Raw genomic sequence first — 27,739 nt, 5'->3', positions numbered from 1 at the left:
GACCCCGATTGTTTGCACTTCTAGGGGTCGACATGGTACTGGTTTGTTTGGTAGCTCGAGAGGTCGGGTCGACTTTCTTAGGCAGTTTTATATTTGATTCACTCTAAATTCAATGCCATGTACAAAATATTTCCTTACTGATTTATCCTCTTTTCGAAGTAGAATATAACATATCAAAACTCGTTGACGGCCTTCTGAACCGTACCGTAGCCATCTTGTTTATACCGGTCGGTCGTATAAATGAGAAAGGAAAACAACCCAGGTTAGATCCAGGTTACAGGATGGTGAATCTGAGGAAAAGGAGGACAAGGTGATACGCTTCAAAATGGTCTATTAAAATGAAATCTAGTGTTCGCTGTCTATCGCGAACTAACCGCAACAAGCTGTGAAGAACAGTAAATGACTTGTCCAAGAGACAGGCACTGGCCATTCCGTCAATATTACCCCAAGTTTCAAAAAGGTGGAAAGGTTCGCAGCAAAATGGCTGCTGCAGTTGACAACATGGGAAACAGCCCGCGTCTTCGTTCGTCTTCGTGTAACCTAATCTAGCCATTGTATTTGGTCTTTGGGGGGGGATTTGTGCCACTCGTATCGGCAGGAGTGGCTTAGAACCAATCCTGATTACCCCCCGTATTATTATCATAAGGAAAAAAGCCGACGCCAGTATACTGCACATCAGGCCCCGTCGTCATGTAGTCATTGATCGTGTAATTCGGTGCAGATCCAACCCCAGCCGGATTGGAAACAGGGATATCGATGTCGTCGAGCGAGAGCATCGCGTCCATTTCAGATGCCACTGAGAAGAGTGTATACTCCGGAGAAGAGGTATTGGGCAACAGAGGAGCAGCTGACTGTTCATGAATGTATGGACGAGGTGGCATAGGTGGTTCGGACCAGGTTGTCGATGGCATGCTGCTCAAATGCCCGGCCTGTGTAGCCGGTGCAGCCTGGAACTCGCGCATTGAGATGGATGGGCTGATGTTCGGCGGAAGCAGACGTCCCTGTAATGTCCATGTATCGTAGGCCTGTTGCAAAGTATCTTCGATGATCTTGTTGACGTCGTCAATCCGTAGCAGCACTTGTTCTTGTATGTGTTGTCCAGCGTATTCGTAGGCAGCTTGCGTGAAAAGCCTGGGCATTTCCGTCAACAGGTAGTGTTGGAATTCCAGAACGTTGCGAGACTCGGCTGCCATAGGCTGGAAGTCCTCTGCGTATTCGGGATCTGTCGACAGATCGGTCAGTTTTTTGTCTGGACGCTGTAGACAGGAGGTCCTAAGGAAGACTTACAAGGCGACGGTACAATATCGTTGGGGAACAGCAGTCGATAAATCTCTCTCCATTTTTCTTCGTCGCTTTGGCGCCGATATGTATGTTTTCTGGACTTGAGCTGCCGTTCTTGTGACGTAGTAATGTCTCCAGGCGGTTTGACGTCGAGGAGTTCGCAAGCTTCTGGGGCCATCTCGTGAATCGTGAGCTGTCTCGCATCGCTGAAAGTTTGCTTGCACCGTTGACAATGGATCTTGTAGTGTCTCCGATATAGATGCTCCCTATAAAGAGTGTTAGCGACGTATCATGCATGGCGCGAGGGCTAGGGGTCGTGGTTGCTTACTTTAACCTTGGAATGGTTGGCCAGTCCTTGTTGGCGCAAATATCATAATCCACGCGGTTGTACTTTTCTGGATTGTGCTTACGGAACGGGCAAGCAAATCTCTTCGATGTTGCGGACCCAGGCCTGGAAGCATAAGGCGAGAGCTGACTACCGTCATCATCGTCGTCATCGTCATCGTCATCGGAGGTCCGCCGTGAACTCGGAGGTCGAAGGCTTCCGTCCGGCTTTCGCCGAGACGGTGTGGCTTTTCTCGCTCGATATGGATCCATTCTGTCGGTGTTGCTGCTCCCTGCACTTCCGACACATGATCTGATTAATGCATCCCAGTTGTGGTTATACTGGGACCAAAGTCGTTGTAGCGCCATGTTGATGGCCTGCTGATACGCTTTGCTCCAAGCTCTACTGTTGTCATCGCCGATGTTGTGTTCTGCCCAAAGATCTGGGTCAGAGAGACTGTCATCTGAGACATGTTCACTAGTGCTATCATCGTGGGTCGAGAATCCTTTCCTGGTAATATCAGATCGCATGCTTGAGACAGACGGTGACCCAATGGAAGAGCGGCTCCCTGGCTTCGAAACAAGCAGCCAGTCCTTGCGAACGACGTTATTCATGGGAGCAGATTTAAGCACAGCATCTGAAAGAGAGGGTTGCTGACTGGCCTCAACGCCATGTTCCACAGATACTGCAATTGGGGCTCTGGTGTAATTTGAGGCCAAAGCAGTCCGTGGACGTTGGAGATCTTCCCCTCGGACCAAGTCCACAGTTCCAGGTTTGAGAGCATCAAGACGTCTATCGCTATCTATCCGACGTAGCCCTTTTCGTATTGGTGATGGAGTCGATTTCGTGTGTAAAAATGCATTGGTCATTGTCACAGGAGAAGGAGCGCTCTCTGTGGTGTTGGGCGAGTTTGTGTGATGCGGTGCAATGTCCGTTTCTCGATCCTGGCTTGCCTTGGATAATTGGGTGCGAGCGTAGGGGTCCCAAGCGGGACTTAGTCCAGATTCGACGACAGTTGCTTGCGAAAGAAACGCTGCAGTAGAAATTGCCCCCGCGAATGACACGGGAAATGAAGATTCAGCCGGTACAGGATTGTCGGAGTTTTTAGTACTGATTTGGGGCGCGGACTGCTCGAGGTTTAGGTAGCTCATTCCATCAACTCGAGGTGAAGTGATGTCACCTGGACTCTCCGGCAACGGGCGCAAGCCATGAGAGTAGTACGCCTTGACGAGACTATTGACGTTCTGTTCGGTTCTAATTTGAGCCGTGTCAAAGGCATATTGCGCGATGTACTGGGGGTCCGAAGAGCTGTTTGCAAAGAACTCAAGTATGTCTTGCAACCGAGAGGGATTGCGGGCGTCGTCAGCCTCCGTGGCCGCGTGTCGTCCGGTCGCCTGTTCATCCCACGTAAAATGCAACCTGGTACCTCGATCCCGCTCTTGGTTCGTAACCAGGCGGTCCCATGCTTCCGCTATCTTTGGCTGTTTTAGAAGGCCACGAATCACAGAGGAGTGCTGCCAATGGGCTCTTTGCATGCCTTCTTCGCAGTGCCGGCCGACGTGATCTAGGTAGTCAGGACGCGACTGCACGAAGGCACCGCAGAATCCACATCCCCAAGCACCTCTTGTCGGTAGCTTGACTATGTGTTGAGTCGTTGGGGAAGAAGAAAGATTGTGAACATCTCGACAATGGGATGCAAGAGATGGTCGTTCAGAGAAAGAATCGTGGCAAATGGAGCACAAATGCTCCTCGGGTCTGTCGTGATCCCTGAGTTCGTGATCCCTCCACTGGCCGGGACACGCAAACATGGCGTCGCAGAATGTGCAATGATAGCGAGGTGGGTAGTCATCGGTGTTGAAGCCGTCATCGCATTTCCCAGAACTACAAGGTGTTGCAGACATATTAGGATCCGCCGAGTCCACGGAGTGTTGTCGAACCGAATATCGTGAGTATGCCGTCGAGGCAGTTGAGATTCTTAGGCCAGCAGTCGAAAAGATGCTGGGAGCAGCTGAGCTCCGTCTAGATGTCGAGGCAAGCGAGGCGCGGGAGTGTTTGCTGATGAGATCATGATCGTAAGTCGGAAAGTAGTCGGTCTCTTGCCAGATGTTGTCGGTATGTGTCTCGGAATATGGGTTTTCCTTGGATGTAGTAGTCGGCACCTGATACGAAAAAGCATCAATCTCCCCGACGGCATAGCTGGTGAATCCTTCTCTCACACGGTCCACCTTTGGCTGATGGTGATTCAGAGCCATGAAGAGGATTTGGACGGTATTGGGCAGGTGTATGGTTTCTGTTAGACCACAAAGATATAAGCCAAGAGTATCAGTCTGTGCAGAATCCCGTGAGAAGAAGAAGCCAGGAAACGGGTTACCTCCAGATAGACCTTGTTCAAGAAGGGGTCTTGTTCTTATTTATTGAAGCTCTAGGGGTGTCAGATCATGTTTTGTATCCAGATCTATGCTCATTCGACCAATTGATGAAGTGGATTCACGAACTGGCTGCGCACAGGGCTGTGCAAGACCTTGTGGGGGTAGTGAGATCAAGAGGCTCTCAAGCGCCGACGTGATCCGGGTAGAAGTAACCAAGCTATCGGGAGACGGACCGGTTCCTGGAGGAGGCGGTGCTTTCATTTCCTATGCCGGCCTCTAGGGTGACGCGGAGAGACGGTAGTATCATGTCAGAACAAGGCGAAGTCGCGGTCCTTGATGATGGTTTCGTGGGGTGTGCCGGCGCGGAGCTCGTAGACTGGCCATTGTTCCAAGTCCAGGGTAAGTTAGCGAATAGACTAGGCTTGGCAAGGTACGTAAGGATGGGGTTATGTCGTACGGAGATGCCGCTGTATAGCGACGTAACCCGGAGGGCATAAGGCTGAATCAATGGGGACGGATAGACAGACACTGCAGAGTACCTCTTTGACAGTCTCTTGGCTTGGAAGGTCGGTGTAGATGGAAGCTCATCGCAGCTGCGCACTGTTCAGGCCTCGACTGGGGCATCCAATGGCGTCTAGGAGATGGTGGAGGGTAGTATCAGCGCTGTTCCTTGTGCATGTCGAGTACCGATTTGATATATTGGTCAGATAGGTCGGGTACATATTCTCGTTCACAGCTCCACGACACGTTTGCTTGGTTGATGTTGATGCCCCTAATTCGAAAGCCACGGATCTCGCGCTTCGAGCTACATGAGCTACGTATGAGCGTGAGGCAAGCTGCTCGCCCGAAGAGCCATCATGATACAAACGACGGAAACAAATCACCACGCCAAATACCACCATGGACTTGGCATCACTTGAACTGTCGGAAGAGACTGGATCGACTGAGGTACTGTGTAGTATCGTGATGGTGTCGTCGACGCTGCGAGACCCAAAATGGAAATGATAGGTACACAGCGGCACCACATCCATGCAACGGGCCGGAATGGTGCGCCATCGAAACCCGTACGCTTCTGATGCGCTGAAGAACGGGAGCATTGGGGCAATTTGGGGGTGTCGTGCATGCTGTAGGGCTCTTCCGCCACTGTACATACTGTATCATCCCTCGAAGACCCGGAGTTGGTGTCGCTGATTGGATGTCCGGCTGGACGGAACCGTTTCACGACCAATCCCGCAGAAGCCAGAGAAGGCATTCCCAGATTGCGACGCCTGTGATCATCCAGACAACGGCCATTATAGGATGTGAAACCGATGATGAGCGACATGCTTTGAACACAATGGAATAATCAAAGCATCCCAAGTCTTGTCTTGTTGTTGTTGTTGTTGTTTCTGCCACGCCCTGACGAGAACATCAACGTCGTAGTAGACGATGCGTTGAATGTCCTGAGACCGGGCAGTCGATAATGCTGGCCTGAGTCATCGGGCGGTCCGGTCACTTCAGTTGGTAATCCCTTCATGGACGCCGGGTCTTGCTTGGGAATGCGAAGCGGTCGACACTTGTGACAACCCAAGTCCGAGGTGGGCATGTTGACATGAGGTGGCAGAGGGGAGCCCGAAAGAGAGAACTGAAGTACACCAGTTTGTGAGGCGAGAAGCGAGAGAACCCGTGACCAACGCCTTCACATTTCTCGATCTGACTGCATATCGTGTCTCGTGTGAGCAGACATGACGCCAACAAACAACATGGGATGGCATGTGTCTCGGTCGACGACAAAGGAGTATGTGTTTGCATATTGGCACGAAAACGACCGAATAAGTAAGGGGATTGTGGCATTGCCGCAATGGAAAGAAGAACAAGGATTCATCATGAATCATCCGTCTCGCTGCTTTCCGAATGGAAATGGAAAACCGTAAAAGGATCGATGAAGGACGGACTGTTACCGACACCGCCAAACAGTCCAAGCCTCAATCTCTCCCATTGTGCAGGTCAGACATGCAGATCGAGCCCATAGGGCTGATGTGAGTGAGGGAACTCGACCATTGGCCAAATGATATGCGATCTGGTTGAGTTCGATGCAAAGAGTCAGTCAGGTGTGGTGAGTGGGTGTGGGTGAATGGGGCAGCAAAATGTCCCGTGTCAGTGTGGGAGGTAGGACGACGACGAGGACCCGACTGTCAGACAGACAAGAGGCCAGGCACACGGACAGCTGTCGCTCAGCTGGCAAGACTCTTCTTATCCGAATTCTTATCGACACGAAAATCCAAAGGAGTTTCGCACAATTGCTGCTGCCATTGGTTGCTAAGCCTTCCCAGCTTACAGCGCTCCAACGGGCCAATGGGGTGGCCAATGCGGCGTGAATTGGGGTAGGCAGAATCCCCACCCCGCATGGCTGTGGCCCGTGCTTCGTCCTGAGCTTGCCGCAAAAATTTCGAAAAAACTTGTCCAGGGCAAAAGTGGCAGAGCAAAAAAATATCCAAACACAGCGCCGTTCTGATTCCCGGAGACCGAAGACTGAGTTCATGCACCGGTGGCATTGAACGACGCCCAATTGCGCACAACACTCCAATCCCAGCGCACCCGGTTACCCAGTCACCCATCAATCCAGAGTCATCATACGACAACATCACCGCTAAGATGGCCAACGTCAACTATCTTCTGTTCGAAAGCGCGGTCGGCTTCTCGCTCTTCGAGGTCGTCCACCAGGCCGACACTGTCGGCTTGGAGCTGCCCGAGGTCAAGGATGCCATGAAGGATCTCGACAAGTTCGGCAAGATGGTGAAGCTCCGCAGCTTCAACCCTTGGAAGTAGGTGGCCAGAAGCAAAAGCATTGTGTGGTTTTGGAGTTGGTGTTTCGGGTTGAGGTGGTTGTGGTGATTTCATGGTCATGTGGTGGTGGTGGTGGTGGTGGTGATGATGTTGGGAGGGACAGAAACATTGTGTGAATTGCTTGTCTTGGCTGAACCATAAACTAACGTTCCTTAACCTCCAGCTCTGCCGCCCACGGTCTCGAGGCCATCAACCTCATCTCCGAGGGTATCATGCCCGACCACCTCAAGAACACCCTCGAACTCAACCTCCCCCAGACCAGCGGAAAGAAGAGCAAGATCGTCCTCGGTGTCGTCGACAAGAGGCTCGCTGGTGAAATTAGCGGAAACTTCCCCGGTATTCAGTGCGAGGCTGCCGATACCTCCGAGGTCGTCGCTGCCCTCCTTCGCGGCATCCGCACCCACGCCGGCAAGCTCCTCAAGGGCCTCCAGGACGGTGACATCAACCGCGCCCAGCTCGGTCTCGGTCACGCCTACTCCCGCGCCAAGGTCAAGTTCTCCGTCCACAAGAACGACAACCACATCATCCAGGGTATCGCGACCCTCGATGCCCTCGACAAGGGTATCAACTCCGGCGCCATGCGCGTGAGGGAGTGGTACGGCTGGCACTTCCCTGAGCTTATTCGCATCGTCTCCGACAACGGCACCTACGCCAAGGTCGTTCTCGCTGTCGGCAACAAGAAGTCTCTCAGCGACGAGTCCCTCGACGAGCTCGCCAACGTCCTTAACCAGGACGAGGACAAGGCCAAGGCCATCATCCAGGCCGCCAAGGTCTCCATGGGTCAGGACATCAGCGATATGGATCTCAACATGGTCAAGGACCTCGCGGACAACGTCTCCAAGATGGCCGACTACCGCCGCATCCTCGCCGAGTCGCTCGACAAGAAGATGGGCGAGGTCGCTCCTAACCTGCAGGTCATCCTCGGCACCCCCGTTGCCGCCCGCCTCATCTCGCACGCCGGCTCCCTCACCAACCTCGCCAAGTACCCCGCTTCTACCCTCCAGATCCTCGGTGCCGAGAAGGCCCTCTTCCGCGCTCTCAAGACCAAGGGCGCCACCCCCAAGTACGGTCTCCTCTACCAGAGCACCTTCATTGGCCGCGCCGGTCCCAAGGTCAAGGGTCGCATCTCCCGCTACCTCGCCAACAAGTGCTCCATTGCCTCCCGTATCGACAACTTCTCTGAGAACCCCACTAAGCGCTTTGGTGAGGTTATGCGTGAGCAGCTTGAGCAGCGTCTGGAGTGGTACGCCAAGGGCATCAAGCCCATGAAGAACACCGAGGCCATGGACAAGGCCATCAAGCTCGTCATGGACGACGAGGGTGACATGGACATTGACACCGAGATGGTCGACTCGCACACCGCCACCCACGCCGCCGACTCCAAGAAGGACAAGAAGGAGAAGAAGGACAAGAAGAAGGACAAGGAGGAGAAGAAGGAGAAGAAGGACAAGAAGGACAAGAAGAGGAAAGCGACTAGCGAAGACGTCGAGATGGTAGACGCCCCCGACGCTGCGGAACCCGAGAAGAAGAAGAAGAAGAAGAAGTCGAAGTCTGAGTAAAAAGACCGAAAGAAAAAGAGCCAAAAAGCAGCGTCACCACTTGTGTCTTTTTCACGATTTTTACTTTTTTTCTTCGTCATCTTGTTTAGAGCTTCTCGTCGCGTTTTTTGGCACGTCGTTCTTGTTGGTTCGCTCTGTTGTCGTTGTTATCCTCGGGAGTTTCTTATAATGTATGGGGTATGGGTCAAATCTGGTACAAAGGAGTTTTACGGGTCTACTTGTTTCTTGCAAGAATCATAAATAGTTCGTCGTTGTCGTCATTCACATCTCTTGCCATCTACGACTGATCATAGAGGGGTAGCGCAAAAAAGTTGAAAAGGATGTGCGTGTGTACTAGCATCATACCCATGGAGCATCATATGGCGGCGATATGGGTAAAAACAAAGGCTCATTAAACGAAACGGAACGTACGTCTAAAAGTACCTGGTTGATGTGAAGTGTCATGAATCTATGTACTCTTCCAATATCGCATGATTGCAAAACGCCCATCGACACTCCATCTTCCCCTGATTTTCTCGCTAGAATAATATCGTCATCATCAAGTCTTCGTAGTAAACATGTGCCTTGCCGCATGCAATGTGCTGCCAAGATAGAAAAAGGGGCTTGCAAGACTCTTAACCCCAAAGTAAAAAGTACCTAAAACATCCAGATACCCGCCGCCCTCTGTATACCACTCCTTCGCTTTCCATGGGAGAAACACCAAAGAACAAGAATAAACCGCACGGAACGAACCATTGACCACACCCGCCCCCCACACTGTGGCAGGCATCTCTCTACGCACCCTCACTACCAAACTCCTTTGTCCATTCCTCATTCCTCTTGAGATCCTCGCCCGACACAGTCGGCCTGCTGGCCTTGATGGCCTTGATAAAGTCCTTCTTGTCGACAAATGGTTCGAGCAGCTCGTCCGAGGGTACCTGCTCCCACGTCATTTCGATGGCGTCCGGATCGCCTGGCGAGCAGGGCGTGAGCATTTGTTTGCCTTCGTGGACGACCTGTTTTTTGTAGTAACAAAAGTTAACAATCTCGCATCATGAATAGAGGTAGAAGTAGGGGTTGAGGGTCAGGGATGGGAGAGAAAAGAGAAAAACAAAAAAGAACGAACCTTTTTGAAATGCGTAGCCTGCTGAATCTTCCTCACCGGTTGCATCAACGCATCCTGCACAACAATACTGATATCCGAACCCGAATAACCCTCCGCCGCGCGCGCCAGCTCGCGGAAGTCTTCCGCCTTGAGCGCCGTGTGGGTGTCGCCCACAGCCAGCCGGAACATGGTGGTGCGCGCCGCCAGGTCCGGCAGAGTGATGTGCACGCGGCGCTGGAAGCGGCGACGGATAGCAGCATCCAGCTGCCAGGGGATGTTGGTGGCGCCCAGGATCAGCACGCCCTTGCTGTCTTTGCCGACACCGTCCATTTGGACCAAAAGTTCGGTTTTTATCCTGCGCGAGGCTTCCGACTCGCCTTCACCGCGCGGACCGCAGAGGGCGTCGATCTCGTCGATGAAGATAATGGAGGGCTTGTTTTCTCGGGCCATGGCGAAGAGTTGCTTTACTAGACTGTTTTTTGTTGGAAAATCGTTAGCTTCTCAGTCACGATAGTGGCATAAGGACAGAGACAACAGGACAAAACATACCGTTCACTCTCACCCATCCACTTGCTCACCAAATCCGAGCTGCTCACGCTGAAGAACGTGCTCTTCGCCTCTGTCGCCACTGCCTTGGCCAAATAACTCTTTCCTGTTCCCGGTGGGCCATACAGCAAAATACCCTTCCACGGCTGCCTCTTCCCCTGGAACAGATGCGGGAACTTGATTGGCAACAAGACCGCCTCCTTGAGGGCCTCCTTGGCACCCTCTAGACCAGCCACATCATCCCAGCTGATGTTCGGCCGTTCCTGCAGAATCGCGCCCGCCAACGCACTTCTCAGCTTCTTGCTATCCTCATCCAACGCTTCTCCATTGCCATTACCGTCCTCCCCGGCCTCCTTCCCCTTCCCCGTCCCGCCCGTCGAACCCCCGTTCGCGCCCACCATCCCGGGCTTCTTCCGCTTCGCTTCCGCGTCCGCCAGGTGCGCTTTGAGCTTCTCGGCCCGGTCCATGTACTCGCCCGTCTTGGCCCGGATCATCTCCTTGGATTTCGGGTTCTTCTCCCATTTTAGGGCGAGCATGAAGAGTTCGAGCGATTGGTAGTACAGCTGGTAGGCTTTGTCGTACTGGGCGGCGTTGTCGGCTTCGATGGCTTTGCGCACTTGCTCGATGGCGCGGCCGAGGAAGTCGGTATTGGACATTTTGTGCGGCGGCGGCTCGAAGCGTGTAAAGTGATGTCGCGTGAATTCGTGGTTTAGTCGAGTGTAGGATTGGTCGCTCTTCTTGGTACGCCGTAGTAAGCGTTTGTAGTCGTTATACTTGTTTGCTTCTTCGCTCGGACAAGGAGAGTTTGTTGATATTCGCGCGCCGAGGTTCGAAGTCAATGTCAACAGATGGCCATATGCGAGGGAGGAGACCCGTTGATGACGACTGCTGTTGTCCTAGGCTACGGCAACGAGAGTGGCAGAGATAAGGTGAAGAGAAATCGGGAATTGGTCGTATCTTGCGGGCGTCACCTGGCAACGACTACGGCAAGACTGTCTTCTGGCACAAAAAAGTTGGTGTCGCGCCCTGGTCTGAGGTGGAATTGGAGAGGGGAAGATCGTTGGTGGTCTTGTCCATATCTTGGTTAGTTTCAAGCAACGAGGTCGACTTGTCTTGGCCGTTGACCTGGAAGCGCTAGCGTAGCGCGGGGTCCTGTTATGGTTCCCGGCCTGGGGGCCACTGACGCCACTTGTTTGCGCGTGGAGAGAGCGCTGGTCTGGGGCTGTTAGTACTTTGCTTGAGGATACACTCCTGCACTAACAGCTAAAGCTTGGGCACTGACTTTGGGATCTGCTCAGCTCACCCCTGACGATTGACTGCACAGCGAGCTCAGTTCCCCGGAATAGAAACCTCCAAATTCCCCATACTGGAGCTCATCTGTGTTTCTTGTTCCTGCATTTTGATCCATCATCTTCCCTCCCTCACTGTGTCCAAACCCTTTTTCAGTTTTCGAACGTCATCGCCTAGTAACTTTTCAGCATAACCCTGTCTCTCACTTCACATCACCCTCAAAGAAGCAGCCATGGCCAGCCCCCTCCAACTAAAGCTCCAAGCTCTCTCTGATGAGTATCAAAACCTGAACAAAGGTGAGCCCCCCTTATGATGATATCCCCGTAGTTCATTCACTAACTGTACCTCAGAACTCCAAGAGACTGTTCTCGCCAGACAGAAGCTCGAGGCTCAGAAGCAGGAAAACGTCAGCGTGCAAAATGTCAGCTTTTCTCCAAGCATCGCGCTCGCATGCCCAATGCCTTTCGCCAAATTCTGCCCAAGGAAAAAATGGGGACTAACTGAGCACCATGTAGGAGTTCGAGAAGCTCAAGGATGACGAGCAGATCTTCAAGCTAGTGGGCCCGGTGCTGCTCAAGCAGGACAAGATGGATGCAGAGAACACAGTCAAGGGTAGACTGGAGTTCATCAGCAAGGAGATGTAAGTTGAACTGCTGCATGGGATCTTGAGTTACAACGCAACTGACCCACTGTCACAGCACTCGCTTGGAGGGAGTCATCAAGGAGACACAGGGCAAGATTGAGAAGAAGAGGACAGAGATCATTCAGGTCCAGACGAGCGCCCAGGCTGGTGGTGCCCCTCAGGCCGTCAAGGCTTAGACCTAATGAAATCAGTTACGGAAAGAATGTCCACTATACCCAATCGAGATCAGGCGCAGGTACGATTCATCACACAGCGCTCCGGGGAAACTGTCTCGTGAATGCAGTCATAGGTCGATTTCTTTACCAAACGGTAATTATTACGTGATGTATTCATTGAAGATTCCCCCAAGATACCCCTTGACGCCTTGCTCTAAAATCGCTGAATGGGGATAACCAAAACACAACTTACACCCCCCTTCTCCCTGACCCTTACTCATCCACCCACCGACAGACCGCAGCTTCTCATCCTGTCTAGTATAACCTCAGTTCAGCGCCATAATTGTGAACCCCCACGGCAGCCCCATATTCTTGCAACTTCGGCCACTAACCCATGCCACACTATCACTCGACAAATCCTCGCCCGCCGCATTCAGCGAGAGCAGACTACTCCCGCCCTGCTGGGACGCCCGATCCGGATCCTCCACCATTGCCACCACAAAGCTGACCAGCTCGTCTTTGGTATAACAATGGCTCAGCAAGGACGTCGCGCCGATACGATCCAGCATCGTTCTGCGCTGTTCGCTCTCGGCAAAGAGCTGGAGCTCCCTGGAGAGGAGACTGGTCGTCAAGTCTCCTGACCCAGAGTTTGCGAAAGCTGCAGAAGAAGAAGAACAAGCACGCAAGAGCCGCTCAAAAACCATGGCCATCCCCGCAACAGCTTGGACGAACAGCGTCACCTTGTCGTGGTCGTCTAGCCCAGCCTCGATGCGGAATTCCTTTTCGGTCACGAAGGCGAGGCAGGAGGTGTCGAAGATGGAGTTGAGGATACGGTCGAGGCTGGAGGGCTGGGAGAGGAGGGCATGACTGCCATCCGGGAGGGCGTAGGTGTTGGTGAATTGGACGAGGATCTGTTTGAGTAGGGTGGAGAGGCAGGTCTCAGGGGGGACAAGGAGACGGCCCTGTTCGAATAATAGGTTGTCGGCTGCTGCTTCGATGCTGGCTGTTTATGTAGGAAGATGGGGTGTTAGTTTGGGCGTGACGGACGTGAGGGCTGTGAGAGGAGGAGGAAAGGGCTGGGTGGAGGAGTTGTGGTGGACTTGCCTTGCATTGGGCTTATGGAGGAGACTGTTGACGCCATTGTGATGAAGAGGAAGAAAATTGAGGGTATCACTGAGATGTGAGAATGGTAACAGTAACAGTGTAGGTTGGAATGGATGGATTGGTAGAGTACCACAACACACAAGCACTCGGGGATCAAGGCAGGATTATAAACAAGTAGACATCACTCAGAACGGGATACACCAAAAGTCTCGCTGCCTCCTATTTCCCGGGTTTGATATTAATCTTACTGTCTTGGAAAAGGCATTCCCGTATCATCAGCCTGCGGCCGAAGTTACACCGTGATCGAGGTCATGATGGCGCGGTCGAGATCGTGGAAAACAAGGGCACCGCATCGCGTACCTGTCAGCTGGCCAGTTGCAAGTCCTGTTTACTATACGTATCTGTCAAGGGCTAGATTCTTCACCCTCACATAATCTCAATGCCTCAATGGTTGTGGCATATCCTCGCCCCCCGTTTGGTTCCGATCCCCTTGGCGGATTCCGTAAACTCCCGATTTTGAGGCTGGACATGGTTCCCAAGTGGTTCGACTGGCATTTCGCTAACCTGCTTCTTTGGGCCTTCTGATCCATCGGCTGGTCCCGCCGTGTCACCAAGTGTTGGTCGCTAAAATACGACGAAAACAGGCAGGATATCGCGGCTGCCGTGTTTGAAATGATGACAGCTCGCATGGGAATCAGACAAGAATTGGATGTGTGATCTGATGCGAAACACCCTCCCAACTTCTAGAAACTTGTGCGCACATGTATTTTGGCCGTGGGGGTTCAAGTTGGCTATATGAGATCAATTCAGGAATGTGATACAACAGAATATCAACATGGCCAACTGCCGGGATGTTGGACGATTCCATCCGCAGAAAGTCATCCATCATCCATCTTGCCATTTAGTTTTACATGGTACGTTCAAACTTCAATCTTGAAAATGGCCAGAAATGTCGAGTCTTATACTTCCTGTACATACAAGACCGCCAAAGTGGCCTGTGCACCTTTCAAGCTGACTCAGCTGAGATGCCCTGTCTCAAGCCTGCCGAGCTGTTGCTGGCGCTTCCACAGAAGGAAAGCAGCCTGGCGGCAGGCATTGGATCTGCTCTCGCACTGCCCGCCGCGCGGCCCAATGGCGGGGTCGAGGCGGCCGCCAAGGTTCCTGCTTCCAGGTCGTCTTTCAGCAAAGAAAGCCACTGAAAGGTTCCTGGACGGCATGTGGACTGTTTCCGGGACCCTGTGACGGTTATGACATGGACAGCTCCTTTGACCAGAACAACAAGCAAGCCAGAGCCCATTCCATGGCCGCCGGATCTCTTGGTCTTCTCCCACGACACCCAAAGCCTGGCTGATTCCAAGGAACAAACAATGAAAGCTGGATCACCTGATCTCGACAATCCCATAATCTTCCCTAATCCGAGCGACAAGAGCAAGAACAACATCCGTTGCGATAGCTTCGAGTAGCTCTCAAGGTTCACCAACCAGCCGAGCCAGGGCAAGCCATTGCGATTACGACAGCGACCAAAGAATCCCCGCGACGACCGACAAACAGAAGGAAACACTACAACAACAGCAAACAGACAACACCGACAGTGTATTCTTGTTAGTACACGGCGACCATGGGAAGCGCAACGATAGAGGCCGGGAGCCGGCCCATGAATGTCAGGGAGATATCCGAGAAAGCAAAGCAATACGACTGGAATCCCCGGATTGGCTTCAAGTTCTGGGCGCGCGCTGCCAACACCATCCATCATGAGGTCCGTCACAAGTCTGTCATGGCAGCAATACCAAGAAAGATCGCTGACTTGTATCTGGTGGTTACAGGGTCAGATCTACCTTCAAGAAGGAAGCATAGCGCAAGCTTACATGTTTCTGCTCCGCTACTGCACCCTCGTCCTCGAGGATATGGCGAAGCACCCGGAAGCCAAACTCCCCGAAAACCGAAGTCTGATGAAGCAACTGAACGCACGCATAAACACCGTGGTTGAACAGCTTGAACAGCTCAAGCCCCAGATAGAGGAGGCCTATGCGAAGTGGCAGCAGCTCACGGCCAGCGTACAAGACAGCAGGGAGAAGCGGCTATCTACATCTTCCCAATACTCTAGACACGCTGCCAACGACGCTGCTCTGTCATGGAACCATCTTTCTCAGGCTAAGATCCTGGATGCTGGATCAAACCAAGAGTTGGCAGTCGACCTTGCTAGGGAGGCGCTGCTTAAGCGACGGAGACGACGACGGCAAGAGAGTGCTGATGAAGATGAACGCATGCACAGGCCTCCATCAGGTTACAGAGAGGAGAGAGGTTATGATGCGGGCAGGAGACAGCAATATCCTACTCCACCACTAACGCACCATCGCTATTCGGAAGACGATGACCTTCGCCGGCAAATGGAGGCTACAAGACGACAATTGGACCGCTCGGGAGGCTACGGGGTTTCGGAAACTGACAACGGTACCAGCGACACTGACAGCTATCAATCCGTCAACTATCACTACCCAGCCATCAAACCGACATCTACTTATACCTACGACTACCCGAAGCCGGCCTCACGGCCGGAAAGCCCAAAACCACAGCCACCACTTCCGCCCAAGGTGATCCCCTTTGAGCGACCAGTACCCGTAACCAGACCTCCTCCACCACCTCCACGCCCACGGAAGGGTTCGGGGTCGTTGAACAGAGATTCAAGGAGGAATGTTATGCTTCCTAGTCAGACTATTCGACTAGTAACCGACGAGGACGATGTCGACGATAAGCCCGCAAGACCGCCCAAAGTAAGTGAACCGCTGCCGCCGCCGCCAGAAACGCAGCCAAAAGAAGCGAACAAAGTCACCTTCCGCCCCGTCGCCTACCTCGAAAGCGGCGAACCTCTCCGATCCGTGTTCCTCCCCAGCGGTCTCCGCCGTCGTTTCCTCGAACTAGCCCGTGGAAACACCATCAGGGAGCTGGAGATGTGCGGCATCCTCTGTGGCACGCTCATCAATAATGCCCTGTTCATCACCTGCCTGCTCATTCCTGAACAAGAGTGCACCTCGGACACATGCGAGACCATCAACGAGGAAGCGTACGTCACGTACTGCATCGAGAACGACCTGCTCGTCCTCGGTTGGATCCACACTCATCCGACGCAGACGTGCTTCATGAGCTCGAGAGACTTGCATACCCATGCCGGATACCAGACCATGATGAAGGAGAGCATTGCCATTGTTTGTGCGCCGAGATATGATCCCTCGTATGTCCTCTCACCCCCCCTCTTTCTACCCGCATTTTCTTTTTTACCCCTTTCAGTATCAACAGCTGACAAACCTACCAACAAAACAGATACGGTATCTTCCGCCTCACGGACCCTCCCGGTCTCCCACACATCATCAACTGCAACACCCCCGGCGTCTTCCATCAGCACGCCATTCCCTCCGACGAGATTTACTGTAGTGCCCGTCATGCACCAGGGCACGTGTTTGAGTCAAGCAGGGTTGACTTTGAGGTGGTGGATCTGAGGCCTGAGGGGTCCAAGGTGCCGCCGTTCAAGAGGTATTAGTGATCACCCCTCGAGTCCCTCGGCCGCGGTTATGAAGGTGGGATGGAAGGTGAGGAAGAGTGTGAATCATGAGTTGTCGGTTGGAGAGTTTTAGCGCTCGCTTGTGTTTTGATCATGTTGGACGAGTTGTGGCTGCTGAAGAGCCGCATGCGCAAAAAGCTATGCTTAGCTGGGAGTGCATGCTTTGAGTACAGGAGTTAGAGACTAGCGTGTATGGGTAGCATAGCGAAGGCGTTTATGGTTGGCGCAATGTACTAACAGACACAAGGGGCCAAGAAGGAGCATGATCTTGGACTCCTGGAGGCTGCAAAAGCCAAAAAGGGATTGCGATGGGATGACTGGAGGCCGGTTGTTCTTATAGTCGATGTATCATACCATATGGAGACAGACGGTAAACATATGATCACAAAGCTACCTAAGAGTCTATTCGTGTCCAAAGTTGTGGCACTTCAGCTTCTAGTGAGCTGGCAGTGTTCTATGTATGATCACAACGGTGGCTATCCAGTATCAACCTATCAGCCAGATGCAGTATGACGATCAGCCGTGTGTCATGCAATTTCGCAACTCCTGTTGTTCATAACCACAAGCATTCAACCATGTTCACAAGGGCTTGATGCTTCCTGGATACAGTAGGGTTTATGACTACGAAAAGAGGCTTCTGTCAAGCATTGTAGAGGCGTAAAGAAGTTATGGCGAGGGTACAATCCGTCACAGTAAACAACTTAAAACAACCGGACAGACAAAATAAAGAACAAGTTTCGTCCACAACAAAAAGAAACGGGTCCAAACACAAAGAGGACTCGAAAGACACAGGGAATGGAAGAAAGCCCAAAAAACAATTTGGACGAGCTGGGAATCGAACCCAGGACCTTTCGCATGCTCGGAAACATGCTAAGCGAACGCTCTACCAACTGAGCCACACGCCCTGTGTAACCTTATTGGTTGTTGATGTATGTTGCCTTTGGTTGTGACGCTATAAGGCAAGACAAAAAAAAAAAGAGAAGGTGGTGATGTGGTTGTAGTGTAGCTTTGAATGAGACCCGAGTCCACTCTTGACAGGTGCACCCAGTCAAAAGTTGAACGGCTTTGGGGCGAGAAACTATTGATGAATAGATCGTCCAGATACCTTAGATACTACATAACTGCTCAGGTTTTCGTACATTGATCACAAGAGCTGTTGGATTCCCGAGGTGTTTTGGCTGAGTTTGGTTTAGGTATTGCTCTGGGTAGTGGACTCGTGTGTCATCGATTCCTGTCCTGGGCGAGCCTGCGACTTTAAGAGCAAGCAAGCAGGAAACGCGAGGGGGGGAAGACTAATGATGATAGGGGACGCTGGTTCATTTTTGCTACCGTGAAATTTTCATGAATGGGTAAGTAGGAAATCTGTCGAAGACCGCAAGTCGTCGTCGTCTGTCGTGGAAAGGAAGCGGACAGTTTGTTCGAAGTTCGCGCGATGGTAACCCGGTGCCCGGTTTGGTGGACAGCCGCACCGGTTGCCGGTGGGGGAGGGGGGAAGTTAATTGTTAGTGCAATCATTACCGCACCCCACGATCAATTAATTTCACGACATCACTTTGGACTCCTCGCAGTTTGGTTCAGTGTTGACATTCAGCTTCACATATGTGTACTCGATTCAGGTCTTGACTGGTGGAACATGCAAATCTTGCATTTTCCCATTCGGAGAATATGTACCTACATATAATACTTACCCTCGACATGACATCGCTGTCCTCGGGCATAACGTTGTGCCTGCCGCCGGGCTGCTGCTAAATCCCGTCGGCACCGATTAGTCAGTATCGGCTCCACATTTCACCTCCACAGTGGCTTCCTCCACTTCGTCCGTCAATGTTCCGTCTCCCGACGTTGCGATCTGGTTTCTTCCCCGCCGCAGAGCATCCGGACCATGATCAAAATAGCAGCCGCCAATTCAGGGGTCGAAGTTTCGAGAATTGGGATTTGGTTCCAGTGTCTTGTTTTGCTACGTAGTAGCGGAGAGTTGCACTAAACCTTTGGGGGGTTTCTCAGGACCACTGAAAGTGCAAAGCAAGACGGGCGCAGAGCTGTGATGGAAGATAGAAAACTCACGACAGATGGAGAATGGTGTGTTGTGTATCTACCGTGTAACCCCATGCCATTTGAATGGGTTGCCAACCTGGAAATGCCAACTGGGCAGTGGTGCGGGAGTTCCTGCTATCCCGTCAATCTTGGATGGAAAGAGAACTTCAAAGATGTTGCAACTTTTACTTTGATCCCAACATCCGAAGATTGCTCAAGACTGCCGTACACTACACCGCAACATATGTGATGACAACATATCAACAGCCGATACTAACTATAATTCATTCAAGTCGGGACGACGTTGTAGTGTATCTATCGAGACAGGCACTTTTGTGTCTCGAGCTCGTTTCATAGGGTGTCTTTCTGCCCCCGGCATCCCGTCCATTCGGTGGAGTCTCTTCGTCCCCAAGGCGGGCCAGGTCACCGCATCTGCCGCCTGGTCCTGGGAATCCTGGGATTGTAGCCCGCCCACCTTCGTCCGCCGGCACTTGATGGGAAGCTTTTTTCTTGGCATTTTTTGAAGGACACTTTGTACGACCACGATTATAAATGGGTGGTTTTCAAACCCCCCCTTGGCAATCCCAGCCGCTGACTAATTCCGGAAATAGTAGACGATCTTCAATAGAAGCCCATGGATAGTTACAGTCTGGAACATGGTCTATTATGTGCACTATTGTTTGGCAGCGGGAAAGGAGAAGTGATTGTGGATGATTTGGCCAGTTCTGGTTTATGCTGGAGGCCGCTTGACGCCCTGAACTTCGACGGCGATGTCGATCCGGCATCCGCTCGGTTGCTTCCGAGATGGAGACACAGCTGAATGCTTTGACAATGCTTCACAATCTTCAACAAGTGAGACACAGGGGTCCTTTTGTTCAGCTATAAAGTTGGGGTTTTAGTCCTCTTTACTTCTGACTTGACCTTTTGTATCTATTCCTTAAGACTCTTTCGACCTATCTATACTCATCACGCCATCCATAACTCGGATTGCAACATCTCTACTCGACTCTTAGGCCAATAAACTTATACCCAAACAGCCACAAACAAACATCAAAATGGCTCCCTTCGCCACCATCTACACTTATCCCAACAACGTCCGCGTCCAGCGTGTATGTCTCCCCCCCCCCCCCCCCCCCCTTTTTTTTAATTCCCTCCCCTCCCTTCCCTCTCCTTCTGTTACTCTACTTCCCTTTCCTGCCTTTTTCCATATTACTCCTCTCTCCCATTTATACACCTCAACCACCTCGACCCCCCCCTTTACCACACCACATTGGCTAACCCACTCCCTTCCAGGCCCAAGCCGTCGCCAAGCTCAACGGCCTCGAGATCGTTGAAGACAGCGACTTCCAGCTCGCCAACCCTTCGGACCCCAAGTGGGCCGCCATCCTCGCCAAGTTCCCCTACGGCAAGGTCCCCGCCCTCTCCACCACCGACGGCTCCCTCAACCTGACCGAGGGCCAGGCCATCGTGCGCTTCCTCGCCGACTCGGGCCCCAAGTCCGAGCAGCTCCTCGGCCGCACCGCCGTCGACCGTGCCCTGATCGAGCAGTGGGCCTGCTTCGCCGAGCAGGAGCTCTTGACCAACCTGTACCCTTGCATGTTGATGGTGCACAGGCCCGACTTGGTCCCCTACTCCCCCGAGGGCTATGATGCTTCGGCCAAGAAGTTCGAGCGCGCTGTGAAGCATGTCGAGAACACCCTGGCCAAGGGTAACGGCAAGTTCCTTGTCGGTGAGGAGGTGACGGTTGCGGATGTCATGGTTGCTGGCGCCTTGATCCTGGCGAGCAAGTTGTTGTTGGATGCCGAGATGAAGAAGAACGCCGCGCCTAGCGTTGAGGGATACCTCAAGGGTCTGTTGGAGATTCCTGAGCTCAAGGAGTCGTTTGGCGAGCTGGTTACCGTCCAGGAGCGCCTCCGTGGCAAGACTGAGTAAAAAAATGGTTGATGACGTTTTGATGGCGAGGACATGATACCATAGTTGGAACACTAAAAAAAGTTAATGATAATGGGTTTTATCGAGTGCTACTTACTACCTACATTTCCACACCAAGAACTCACGATTTCGTCAAAGATGCATGCATGGTATGGGGGAGGGCAAAAAACTTGATTGAAACTATGTGTGATGAATGGAAGCCCGTCCAAGAGTGTAACCTCCATGAGACTTTGATCTCCTACTACCACCTGTCAGGTACCAATGCACAAGCGCAAGATACACTGACTACTTGTTCAAACCAATCTCAGATTAATTTGAAGTGCCCTATCGCCCGTCATTATACCCAGCTGGCATATGCATCCAGTGTAGAAAACCCGTTCTCAAATGTCAACATATGCCATACGCAACCTATGTTTGTTGAACAACCCAAGCATGATATGTGCCCCATACTATCTGTCCATGCAAAGAAAAGTGAGAGGAAGCCCTCCGTACAAGATCCCGCCGCCCCAGAAATGAACTCCGACGCCAGTGAAATCAGGCTGCGGTGCTGCCAGCAGACGCTCAGTGTATCGTGGTAAACCGTTGGTAATGTGCTGCCTGCAGCTTTTGCTCAGCGATGACTTGGCTCCAACTCAGCTTAGGTGTGGTAAAGACCGTAAATGGCGGCGGCCCAGCGGCCAGGAAAGTCGCTAGGGCAATTGGCGTAGCCCTCGGCGCCGACAACGAGACGGCCATCGGGCGTGGTCCAGCTGAAGTTGTCAATCGAGTAGTGGATGAAGTCCTGAATGTCCTTGTTGCACAGATCGATCAAGACACCATTCGGCTGTGCGTCGTACTTGCTGGCAATGTTGACAGCGCAGGTGCCGTGGCTGAGAATCTCTCTGGGAATGGTGTCGTGCCAGGACCAGCAGATGGGGGTGTGGTCAAAGTCGGGGATGATCACGTCCGCGATGTAGCGGCAGTCATCGACGAGCGGGGAGGCGGCAGTAGTCTTGGTCACGTATTTATCGCCTTTGCAGTCGTGGAACAACATGTGGGGCAAGCCATCGCTGTTGAAAACGTGGGTGCCGTTGTTGTCAGGGTCATGCTTGAACGCGCCGAGGGTGGGAGCAGCGCTGACCAGAGCAGCAAAGCCCGGAAGGAGGGCGATGAATGTCTTGAGGAGCATCTTGACGAAATGAGAAGACAGAAGAGTGAGGTAGTCTTGCGATGTGGCTTGCTTCTTGTTGGTTTGTTGACGATCAATGTGAGAGAGTGAGTGGTGATCCAAGTTTTGAGCTTGAGACGATCGATGACAGGAATGGTGATGGATGAAGGAGGAAAAGAAGAAGAAAGAGTTTGTGGGAGGAAGGAACCCCTCCTTTATACCTGCCCAAGGGTTGTTTGCCCTCGACTCGAGGATCACCCAGCGGTGGTACGTTCCTTCCAAGTTTGGATTTCCAAAAGTTCGGATGAACAATACGGTAGCGAGCTTTTGTCGGTTATTTGCCAAATTGACCGCCCTTATCCGAGAGATGGCGGGACTTTTGCGTTTCATCTTACTGCACCTTTTATCTTTGTCCAGCAAGGTTCTCATCGCTTCCATTATTTGGCTAGTATTCCTCGATCCAGTACCGCACGAGGGGGGTCATGAGAGCGGTCGGTTGCTCTGTTGGAGAACTGGGGGTAACAGCCTCGGTTCTCAAACGGGACTTGAGAGAGAATGTAGTAGTACCAAGCATCTAACCACCCGTACCATGTTTTAGTATCATCTCCGTCGTGGGACGACATACCCACGATGGGATGGGTGTGTGGTCATCTGGAGAACCCCAACGATAGCAATCCACATAGGACCTTTGCGAGTTTGCGGTCATGTAGTGTCCATCACTCTGCTTTCACTTGGCGATCACACCTGGGAATGCTGAACAACTTGGGTTGCGAGAAATGCAGACGGTGTTGTCATCACAATGGAACGAAGAGAACTTATGATCAGATTTTGTACCGTGTACTATCTCACCAGCTCATTATCCCCATCATTGACTAGTATCTTCCCACCGAGTATCGCGGCCTGAGCCTAAAGCCTAACTAAAATACGGAAACACAAAGACGCGGATGATAGTTAGCCGCAAGGTAGCACGAAAATCGACTGGTGAGATAATTCTCCGAACAGTCCCTCCCCATGACTCAGACTACATCATTCCGTGATACAAATGCGGAGAGATTCTCATGAATAGAGGCGTACGGATGCTACCAGCAACCCGGTCAGAAATCGCACGTAAGAGGTGCGGAAGATGTGAGCTGAAACCCATCAGACTGGCCTCAAATCTCCCTCAGACACTGCGGTGTCCGGTGTCCCTGTCGGCCGAAGCTGCCTCAGAAATCATCATCAGAGCGATAAATGCCCCAGATAACCCCATCCTGCCAGCTCATCAGGCTGTCGCACCAGAATTCGCCCTCTGCTCCAACGTGGTAGTTCCCGTCGGCATCTTGCAATGCGAACTCGGCGACGGCCTCGTCAATTCGGTCAATGATGTCGTCATTCCCGACTTTAAAGATGTCGAGGCCGTCGAAGCCCCAGACTCCAAAGACACAGGTACCGTACGTTGCAAGATTGCGGTGGCGGCTCGACATAGTCCTCCACTCACCGTCCTTTGCAATGTTACGTTGTAGATGATGGCAGTCCTCAACGAGTGCTGAGTCATGGGTCGTCGTATTTTTCATCCATATGCTTCCTTGACACTTGATGACTTGGAAGTTCTGTTGCGGCGAAGTAGAGGAGGCAGTAGAGTTGTCAGACTGAGAGGCCGGGGCCGAGACTGCTGCCGGAACAGAAAGAACACTGGAAACAATGGCAAAGATAATCCCAGCAAACATGATAATATGCATCTCGAAATTCTAGGCCCTGTCTGTATGAGAGAGCCGAGTTAGTGTCTAACCCCCAGAACAGACATCATACCGGTCGACATTGACCCCTCCCGAGAATGGAAGTCACCTACCTGCCTGGCTCTGACTGATCGGCTATTATGTCAAAGAGTGCATATGCAGGGCGCAGTACCCGTATTCCAGATAAAGAAAAGTCCAGAATGAAAGACAATCAGGGGGCTTGCAGGTTGCAGATGAGGCTGATGTTGTACAACAGGGCGACGAAGAGAGCAGAGGGAAAAGTCCGACGCAGACAGACGAGCAGACGCCTGTTTTATCTCCGTGAAGTCAACACCACTGCAGTGAATGTTTTTTCCCCAGTAAGGAAATAATCTTTTATTTTCACTTTGTTCATCTCTTGGCCTTTCTTGCGGCGGATTCCACTTGGAATTGTCTTTATCCTTGGCGGTTAGGTGCAGTTGTTTGTTGTAGAGCAGGAGTGCCTGTCAGGAGGAGATTTGTCATGAGAGAAGGCGTGATGATTGCTAGTAAACTGTAGTAGGTGGGCTGAGGACCTTGATAACTCCCGTCCTGAAGCAATCATGCTGACCGGAAATGGAAAGGACACTTGACTGACACAGACACTTTGGAAGTTGTTTCCCTTGAGATCACGGAATGAGGCAGGTGGTAATACTGCAAGGCAACCGGTAGAACTGGAAGGAACGTGAAGAGGTGACATCCGGATGCTGGGCTGTTATTGTCGACTGTTCGAACCTGGGAAGGCCAGTCTTCCTTCCTCATCTGCGGGCTCCCTTCAATATAGTGACGGTACATGCCTCGCTTCCGTTGGTTGGCACCTCGCGGAGTGAGAATGCGGCTGGGAAAGTGCGTTGGGAGCGGCAATTGGTGGGGTTCATTTGTTGAAGTTGAGGAGACGGGAATGGGAAAGAAGCCAGGTAAGTCTTGAAGGGAAGCGTAAACGCGTAGACCTCACTTTCGGCTTCCTACTCAGGTGACTTGAATTTTTCGACGTCTTCGAAACTCCGGCTTCCATCATCTTTTCACTTGTCTCCAGCTAAACACGACTTCCCATTCACACAGTAGTTCGTCGCCCACTAAAACTTCCTGCCAGATAATGCACTCCAGCCAGCATGCATGCGACCCGACCGATGTGGCAATATTGGGCAGTCTGCGTCCTGCACTGGCGGTAGGATCTCACCTCTACCGGCGACATTGTTACTTTCCATTTCGCCGCCGTCTCTCACCGTGGCCTGACCATCGGGACGGAACTTACACGAAGCGAAACACAATCAATGGAAATAGCAGAGTCAAAAACTGTGCAACATGCGTCTTTTGATGTTGTGTCGAATTGCCATTGCAAGCTTACTCGCACCGCAGCGATGCTGATGGAACCCATTGGCCACAGACAAGCTGTTGCTCCAGTTGTCCCACCCACGTCCAACTCGCCTTCGCCTTCACCGTACCACACCAGATACAACTGGTTCGTTTCTCAGTCAGAAAATTCATAGAAGCTGGCTTCAGTCTCAACACCCGACGCCTAGACCCAAAGGTCAACATCCCATGGGAAGTGACAAATTACAGCCAACTGGCTGGTCGTGACGAAAAATCCAGGTCTGTGAACGAGCAGCTCGTCACTAATCTATTTTGGCGTAGTACCAAGGAAGGATGCTTCTTTGCCATGTGGTAACAAACACATACGGGCAACCGCTCTGTTTACTTTGCTCCAGGGGGGGGGGGGGCAGATGCCGTACCCCTGAATCTAACAACTGCTGTTGTGACAGGTTGGTCTTGGCGTAGCACCGCAGCTGCCACCACATACCACCCCGAAGTAGGAACAACCTACCCCTGCATGATATTACAGTCATTGATCGATACTGACCATGTGGCCCTAGGTTGCTTTTTGCAGACCTTGTCCCCCACTGGGCTTGTGGTGGGCAATTGAGGGGGTTAGTCATCTTTGCCAATTGACCTTGGACGTCCAGCTTCTTCCAGGCTCACAACAGTCGTACGAGCCACGCAGGTAGCTGACGCCGTCCACTGCCCAAAAGTATCAACAACTTCCACACTCTGACCACAGAAACCATGACCCAAGAGAAGAAACTAATCGTGGTTGTTGGCGCCACGGGAAATCAAGGCGGCTCTGTCGCTCGCCGCTTCCTTCAAGACTCTCGATATGCAGTCCGCGGCCTAACCCGCAATACCTCGTCCCCAGCTTCCCAAGCCCTCGCGGCTCAGGGTGCGGAGATGGTGACCGCTGAGCTCGATGACCCAAAGACACTTGATGCCGCATTTGCAGAAGCAAACATCATCTTCAGCGTCACCCAGTACTGGGAGCCCTTCTTCCGCCCCGACTGCCGCGCCAAGGCACAGGAGCTGGATGTCACCTGCCGTCGTTACGCCTACGACGTCGAGTATCGACAGGGAAAGAATATTGCTGATGCAGCGGCCAAGGTAGTGGACACATTGGAGGACAATGGCTTCCTGGTATCGACTCTGAGCCACGCCCGGAAGTGCAGTGGCGGCAAGTACACGGACTTGTATCACTTTGACTCCAAGGCTGATATCTTCCCTGACTATGTGCGGGAGAATTACCCCGCTCTAGCAGCGAAAATGTCCTGCGTGCAAACCGGCTACTTCATGACCAGTCATGCCATCCTTCCAAATTCGTACTTTCAAAAGGTGTGTTGCCCCCTGTTTTTCTGTTGGTTGCTGCTTTGAGGACTCACCAGGTCCGTAACAGCAAGCCGATGGCTCCTTTCACATGCGCTTGCCATGCTCGCCCAACACATTGGTCCCACATCTGGATGTCAATGGCGACACTGGAAACTTTGTGTATGCCGTTCACCAGATGCCTCCGGGCAAAAACTACATGGCCATGGGCTCCCACGCAACCTGGCCTGAGTACCTGCAGGCATGGGCAAAGGCAGTTGGACTCCCCGCGGAAAAGGCCGTGTATGTACAAGTGTCAGTAGATGACATGATAGCAGACACCGCGGATAGAGATACGGGTGTTGAGGTGGCGATGATGTTTGCCTACTCTGATGATCCTGGGTATGGAGGTGGAATGGATTTGGTGACGGCAGAGGATATGAGGAAGGTGAGTGATTGCGAACGAGAAGTCTTGCTGGAGGAGTTCGTATTGACTGTTAGTTGTGGACAGGCGGGGATTGAGTGTCCCATGACCAGTTTGGAGGAATGGATGAAGAAGCAGGATTGGTCCGCTGTTTTGAGCAAGTGATAGGAGACGCTTCAGCGAGGCGGAGGAAAGCCCCAAGCTGAGGTGAAGTATGATGTTAAAGCGGTACCGATAGATTGCACGTGGCCGGCGTCCCGAGAAGACGGAACAGACGGGACGACGGGACCCTGATCAACCATCCCGTGGACCCTGAATCTGTGACAGTGGGATCCATGTTGCCAGGATGGTAGGCGCGGGTAAAATACCAAACGTGAAAGGCACACACGAACAGGAAACCACGACATGTCAAACCCGAATTTCTTCGTTCGAGCACTCCGTCGCGCTGAATGCCTCTTCCAGACAACTGACTCTGCCAGTCCACCGCTGCTCAAACGCCGAAGGGGACGACGTCCTGAAGCACCCATCGCCTTGAGATCATTTGCTGCGCTGCATCGTTATATGCACTCAGACCGAATGCCTGCAGAACTGACGTACCTGGTGATGATCCCCAGGCTCTTTCCCGCCCGTCGTCGCCTGGTCAGAGTCAGGTGCAGATGTCAACAACCGCGCGAGAAAGGTTCGGACGACCGCCAGCTGGTTATTGTGGATCACCACTTGCCCTTTCAACTTTCCTTGAGAGGGGATAAAGCCTCCACTTTTTCGGGAATCCACACAGTCCAGCTCAAGCTGCTTTCGCCTTTTGCTTGTGTGGGCAACTTACCTGTAAGCCATCAGGTGTCGATGTTGATATGAGATATAAGTGTTATAAGATCTCGGGGAGTGGTTCTTTGGAAATCTCAACATATCAAAATAGGGCGCTTCCCCGTCGTTCTTTTTGTCAAACTGAATGGAACGGTCAATTCGACGGGCCACAGTGCAAACAGCCTGTCTTTGAAGCCCGCCGCGTTCCTAACCGCACTGCGGGCAATGGCTCTTTCTGTTTGGCTGTTAATGGTCCGTCAAGGATTTTACTCGCACCGTGACGGCCAAACTGACAT

The 27,739-nt window shown here is 52.3% G+C and overlaps 10 protein-coding genes and 1 non-coding gene across 12 annotated transcripts; 5 read left to right on the top strand and 6 right to left on the bottom strand.

Annotated features, from left to right (window-relative positions):
- Window positions 1-80: 80 nt before the first annotated feature.
- NCU06944 lies at window positions 81-6,087 on the bottom strand. Of its 2 annotated transcripts, none has more exons than XM_011396967.1 (5): window positions 4,433-6,087; window positions 4,209-4,351; window positions 1,610-4,026; window positions 1,288-1,547; window positions 81-1,222 (listed from the first exon to the last, which is right to left on the bottom strand). In XM_011396967.1, exons 3-5 carry the CDS (start codon window positions 3,856-3,858, stop codon window positions 606-608), a joined length of 3,126 nt encoding a protein of 1,041 aa, XP_011395269.1. In that variant the 5' UTR covers window positions 3,859-4,026; window positions 4,209-4,351; window positions 4,433-6,087; the 3' UTR covers window positions 81-605. The 2 variants fall into 2 exon arrangements, with proteins under 2 accessions (XP_011395269.1, XP_011395270.1); XM_011396968.1 differs by having other exon boundaries at window positions 215-1,222; window positions 1,610-3,896; window positions 3,978-4,351.
- Window positions 6,035-8,772, top strand: NCU06943 (SIK1). The gene is made up of 2 exons (XM_952956.3): window positions 6,035-6,779; window positions 6,965-8,772. Exons 1-2 carry the CDS (start codon window positions 6,610-6,612, stop codon window positions 8,358-8,360), a joined length of 1,566 nt encoding a protein of 521 aa, XP_958049.2. The 5' UTR covers window positions 6,035-6,609; the 3' UTR covers window positions 8,361-8,772.
- On the bottom strand, window positions 8,735-11,109 carry NCU06942 (vacuolar protein sorting-associated protein VPS4). Its single transcript, XM_952955.2, has 3 exons — window positions 9,994-11,109; window positions 9,466-9,916; window positions 8,735-9,355 (listed from the first exon to the last, which is right to left on the bottom strand). The coding sequence occupies exons 1-3, from the start codon at window positions 10,644-10,646 to the stop codon at window positions 9,134-9,136; spliced, it is 1,326 nt and encodes a 441-aa protein (XP_958048.1). The 5' UTR covers window positions 10,647-11,109; the 3' UTR covers window positions 8,735-9,133.
- Window positions 11,110-11,313: 204 nt separating this feature from the next.
- Window positions 11,314-12,629, top strand: NCU06941 (prefoldin subunit 6). The gene is made up of 4 exons (XM_952954.2): window positions 11,314-11,576; window positions 11,631-11,701; window positions 11,796-11,920; window positions 11,979-12,629. Exons 1-4 carry the CDS (start codon window positions 11,513-11,515, stop codon window positions 12,097-12,099), a joined length of 381 nt encoding a protein of 126 aa, XP_958047.1. The 5' UTR covers window positions 11,314-11,512; the 3' UTR covers window positions 12,100-12,629.
- NCU06940 (hypothetical protein) lies at window positions 12,135-13,567 on the bottom strand. The gene is made up of 2 exons (XM_952953.3): window positions 13,183-13,567; window positions 12,135-13,081 (listed from the first exon to the last, which is right to left on the bottom strand). Exons 1-2 carry the CDS (start codon window positions 13,217-13,219, stop codon window positions 12,405-12,407), a joined length of 714 nt encoding a protein of 237 aa, XP_958046.2. The 5' UTR covers window positions 13,220-13,567; the 3' UTR covers window positions 12,135-12,404.
- Window positions 13,568-13,873: 306 nt separating this feature from the next.
- On the top strand, window positions 13,874-17,157 carry NCU06939 (endosome-associated ubiquitin isopeptidase). Its single transcript, XM_952952.3, has 3 exons — window positions 13,874-14,938; window positions 15,006-16,411; window positions 16,501-17,157. Exons 1-3 carry the CDS (start codon window positions 14,801-14,803, stop codon window positions 16,715-16,717), a joined length of 1,761 nt encoding a protein of 586 aa, XP_958045.3. The 5' UTR covers window positions 13,874-14,800; the 3' UTR covers window positions 16,718-17,157.
- A 401-nt stretch (window positions 17,158-17,558) lies between these two features.
- NCU15344 lies at window positions 17,559-17,643 on the bottom strand. The gene has a single exon. It is a non-coding gene; the product is annotated as a tRNA-Ala (tRNA).
- A 1,815-nt stretch (window positions 17,644-19,458) lies between these two features.
- On the top strand, window positions 19,459-21,017 carry gst-4 (glutathione S-transferase-4). The gene is made up of 2 exons (XM_001728115.2): window positions 19,459-19,881; window positions 20,066-21,017. Exons 1-2 carry the CDS (start codon window positions 19,828-19,830, stop codon window positions 20,702-20,704), a joined length of 693 nt encoding a protein of 230 aa, XP_001728167.1. The 5' UTR covers window positions 19,459-19,827; the 3' UTR covers window positions 20,705-21,017.
- Window positions 20,858-21,995, bottom strand: NCU06938 (hypothetical protein). Its single transcript, XM_952912.2, has one exon. It carries the CDS (start codon window positions 21,870-21,872, stop codon window positions 21,342-21,344), a length of 531 nt encoding a protein of 176 aa, XP_958005.1. The 5' UTR covers window positions 21,873-21,995; the 3' UTR covers window positions 20,858-21,341.
- Window positions 21,996-22,651: 656 nt separating this feature from the next.
- NCU06937 (hypothetical protein) lies at window positions 22,652-23,940 on the bottom strand. Its single transcript, XM_952911.3, has 2 exons — window positions 23,680-23,940; window positions 22,652-23,589 (listed from the first exon to the last, which is right to left on the bottom strand). The coding sequence occupies exon 2, from the start codon at window positions 23,567-23,569 to the stop codon at window positions 23,057-23,059; it is 513 nt and encodes a 170-aa protein (XP_958004.2). The 5' UTR covers window positions 23,570-23,589; window positions 23,680-23,940; the 3' UTR covers window positions 22,652-23,056.
- A 1,604-nt stretch (window positions 23,941-25,544) lies between these two features.
- NCU06936 (hypothetical protein) lies at window positions 25,545-27,021 on the top strand. Its single transcript, XM_952910.2, has 3 exons — window positions 25,545-26,245; window positions 26,307-26,663; window positions 26,727-27,021. The coding sequence occupies exons 1-3, from the start codon at window positions 25,649-25,651 to the stop codon at window positions 26,802-26,804; spliced, it is 1,032 nt and encodes a 343-aa protein (XP_958003.2). The 5' UTR covers window positions 25,545-25,648; the 3' UTR covers window positions 26,805-27,021.
- The last annotated feature ends 718 nt before the right edge of the window (window positions 27,022-27,739 follow it).

Source organism: Neurospora crassa, linkage group VII, assembly GCF_000182925.2.
Source record: "Neurospora crassa OR74A linkage group VII, whole genome shotgun sequence".
Lineage (NCBI taxonomy): Eukaryota > Fungi > Ascomycota > Sordariomycetes > Sordariales > Sordariaceae > Neurospora > Neurospora crassa.
The sequence above is the reverse complement of the archived record's forward strand: the minus strand, read 5'-3'. Positions and strand labels throughout refer to the sequence as shown.

Excerpts from the sequence above, each read along its gene's own strand:
- gst-4 (XM_001728115.2), top strand. The coding sequence starts at position 19,828 with ATGGCTCCCTTCGCCACCATCTACACTTATCCCAACAACGTCCGCGTC. Across the intron at positions 19,882-20,065 it reads ACAACGTCCGCGTCCAGCGT|GCCCAAGCCGTCGCCAAGCT; the intron begins GTATGTCTCCCC and ends ACTCCCTTCCAG.
- NCU06944 (XM_011396967.1), bottom strand. The coding sequence starts at position 3,858 with ATGGCTCTGAATCACCATCAGCCAAAGGTGGACCGTGTGAGAGAAGGA. Across the intron at positions 1,548-1,609 it reads CCAACCATTCCAAGGTTAAA|GGAGCATCTATATCGGAGAC; the intron begins GTAAGCAACCAC and ends CACTCTTTATAG. Across the intron at positions 1,223-1,287 it reads CGATATTGTACCGTCGCCTT|ATCCCGAATACGCAGAGGAC; the intron begins GTAAGTCTTCCT and ends ATCTGTCGACAG.
- NCU06941 (XM_952954.2), top strand. The coding sequence starts at position 11,513 with ATGGCCAGCCCCCTCCAACTAAAGCTCCAAGCTCTCTCTGATGAGTAT. Across the intron at positions 11,702-11,795 it reads AAAACGTCAGCGTGCAAAAT|GAGTTCGAGAAGCTCAAGGA; the intron begins GTCAGCTTTTCT and ends AGCACCATGTAG. Across the intron at positions 11,921-11,978 it reads GAGTTCATCAGCAAGGAGAT|CACTCGCTTGGAGGGAGTCA; the intron begins GTAAGTTGAACT and ends CCACTGTCACAG.
- NCU06938 (XM_952912.2), bottom strand. The coding sequence starts at position 21,872 with ATGCTCCTCAAGACATTCATCGCCCTCCTTCCGGGCTTTGCTGCTCTG.
- NCU06936 (XM_952910.2), top strand. The coding sequence starts at position 25,649 with ATGACCCAAGAGAAGAAACTAATCGTGGTTGTTGGCGCCACGGGAAAT. Across the intron at positions 26,246-26,306 it reads CAAATTCGTACTTTCAAAAG|CAAGCCGATGGCTCCTTTCA; the intron begins GTGTGTTGCCCC and ends GGTCCGTAACAG. Across the intron at positions 26,664-26,726 it reads CGGCAGAGGATATGAGGAAG|GCGGGGATTGAGTGTCCCAT; the intron begins GTGAGTGATTGC and ends AGTTGTGGACAG.
- NCU06939 (XM_952952.3), top strand. The coding sequence starts at position 14,801 with ATGGGAAGCGCAACGATAGAGGCCGGGAGCCGGCCCATGAATGTCAGG. Across the intron at positions 14,939-15,005 it reads CCAACACCATCCATCATGAG|GGTCAGATCTACCTTCAAGA; the intron begins GTCCGTCACAAG and ends TGGTGGTTACAG. Across the intron at positions 16,412-16,500 it reads GCGCCGAGATATGATCCCTC|ATACGGTATCTTCCGCCTCA; the intron begins GTATGTCCTCTC and ends CCAACAAAACAG.
- NCU06942 (XM_952955.2), bottom strand. The coding sequence starts at position 10,646 with ATGTCCAATACCGACTTCCTCGGCCGCGCCATCGAGCAAGTGCGCAAA. Across the intron at positions 9,917-9,993 it reads TGGATGGGTGAGAGTGAACG|TCTAGTAAAGCAACTCTTCG; the intron begins GTATGTTTTGTC and ends AACAAAAAACAG. Across the intron at positions 9,356-9,465 it reads AGGCTACGCATTTCAAAAAG|GTCGTCCACGAAGGCAAACA; the intron begins GTTCGTTCTTTT and ends TACAAAAAACAG.
- NCU06943 (XM_952956.3), top strand. The coding sequence starts at position 6,610 with ATGGCCAACGTCAACTATCTTCTGTTCGAAAGCGCGGTCGGCTTCTCG. Across the intron at positions 6,780-6,964 it reads CGCAGCTTCAACCCTTGGAA|CTCTGCCGCCCACGGTCTCG; the intron begins GTAGGTGGCCAG and ends CTTAACCTCCAG.
- NCU06937 (XM_952911.3), bottom strand. The coding sequence starts at position 23,569 with ATGCATATTATCATGTTTGCTGGGATTATCTTTGCCATTGTTTCCAGT.
- NCU06940 (XM_952953.3), bottom strand. The coding sequence starts at position 13,219 with ATGGCGTCAACAGTCTCCTCCATAAGCCCAATGCAAG. Across the intron at positions 13,082-13,182 it reads CTCCATAAGCCCAATGCAAG|CCAGCATCGAAGCAGCAGCC; the intron begins GCAAGTCCACCA and ends CTACATAAACAG.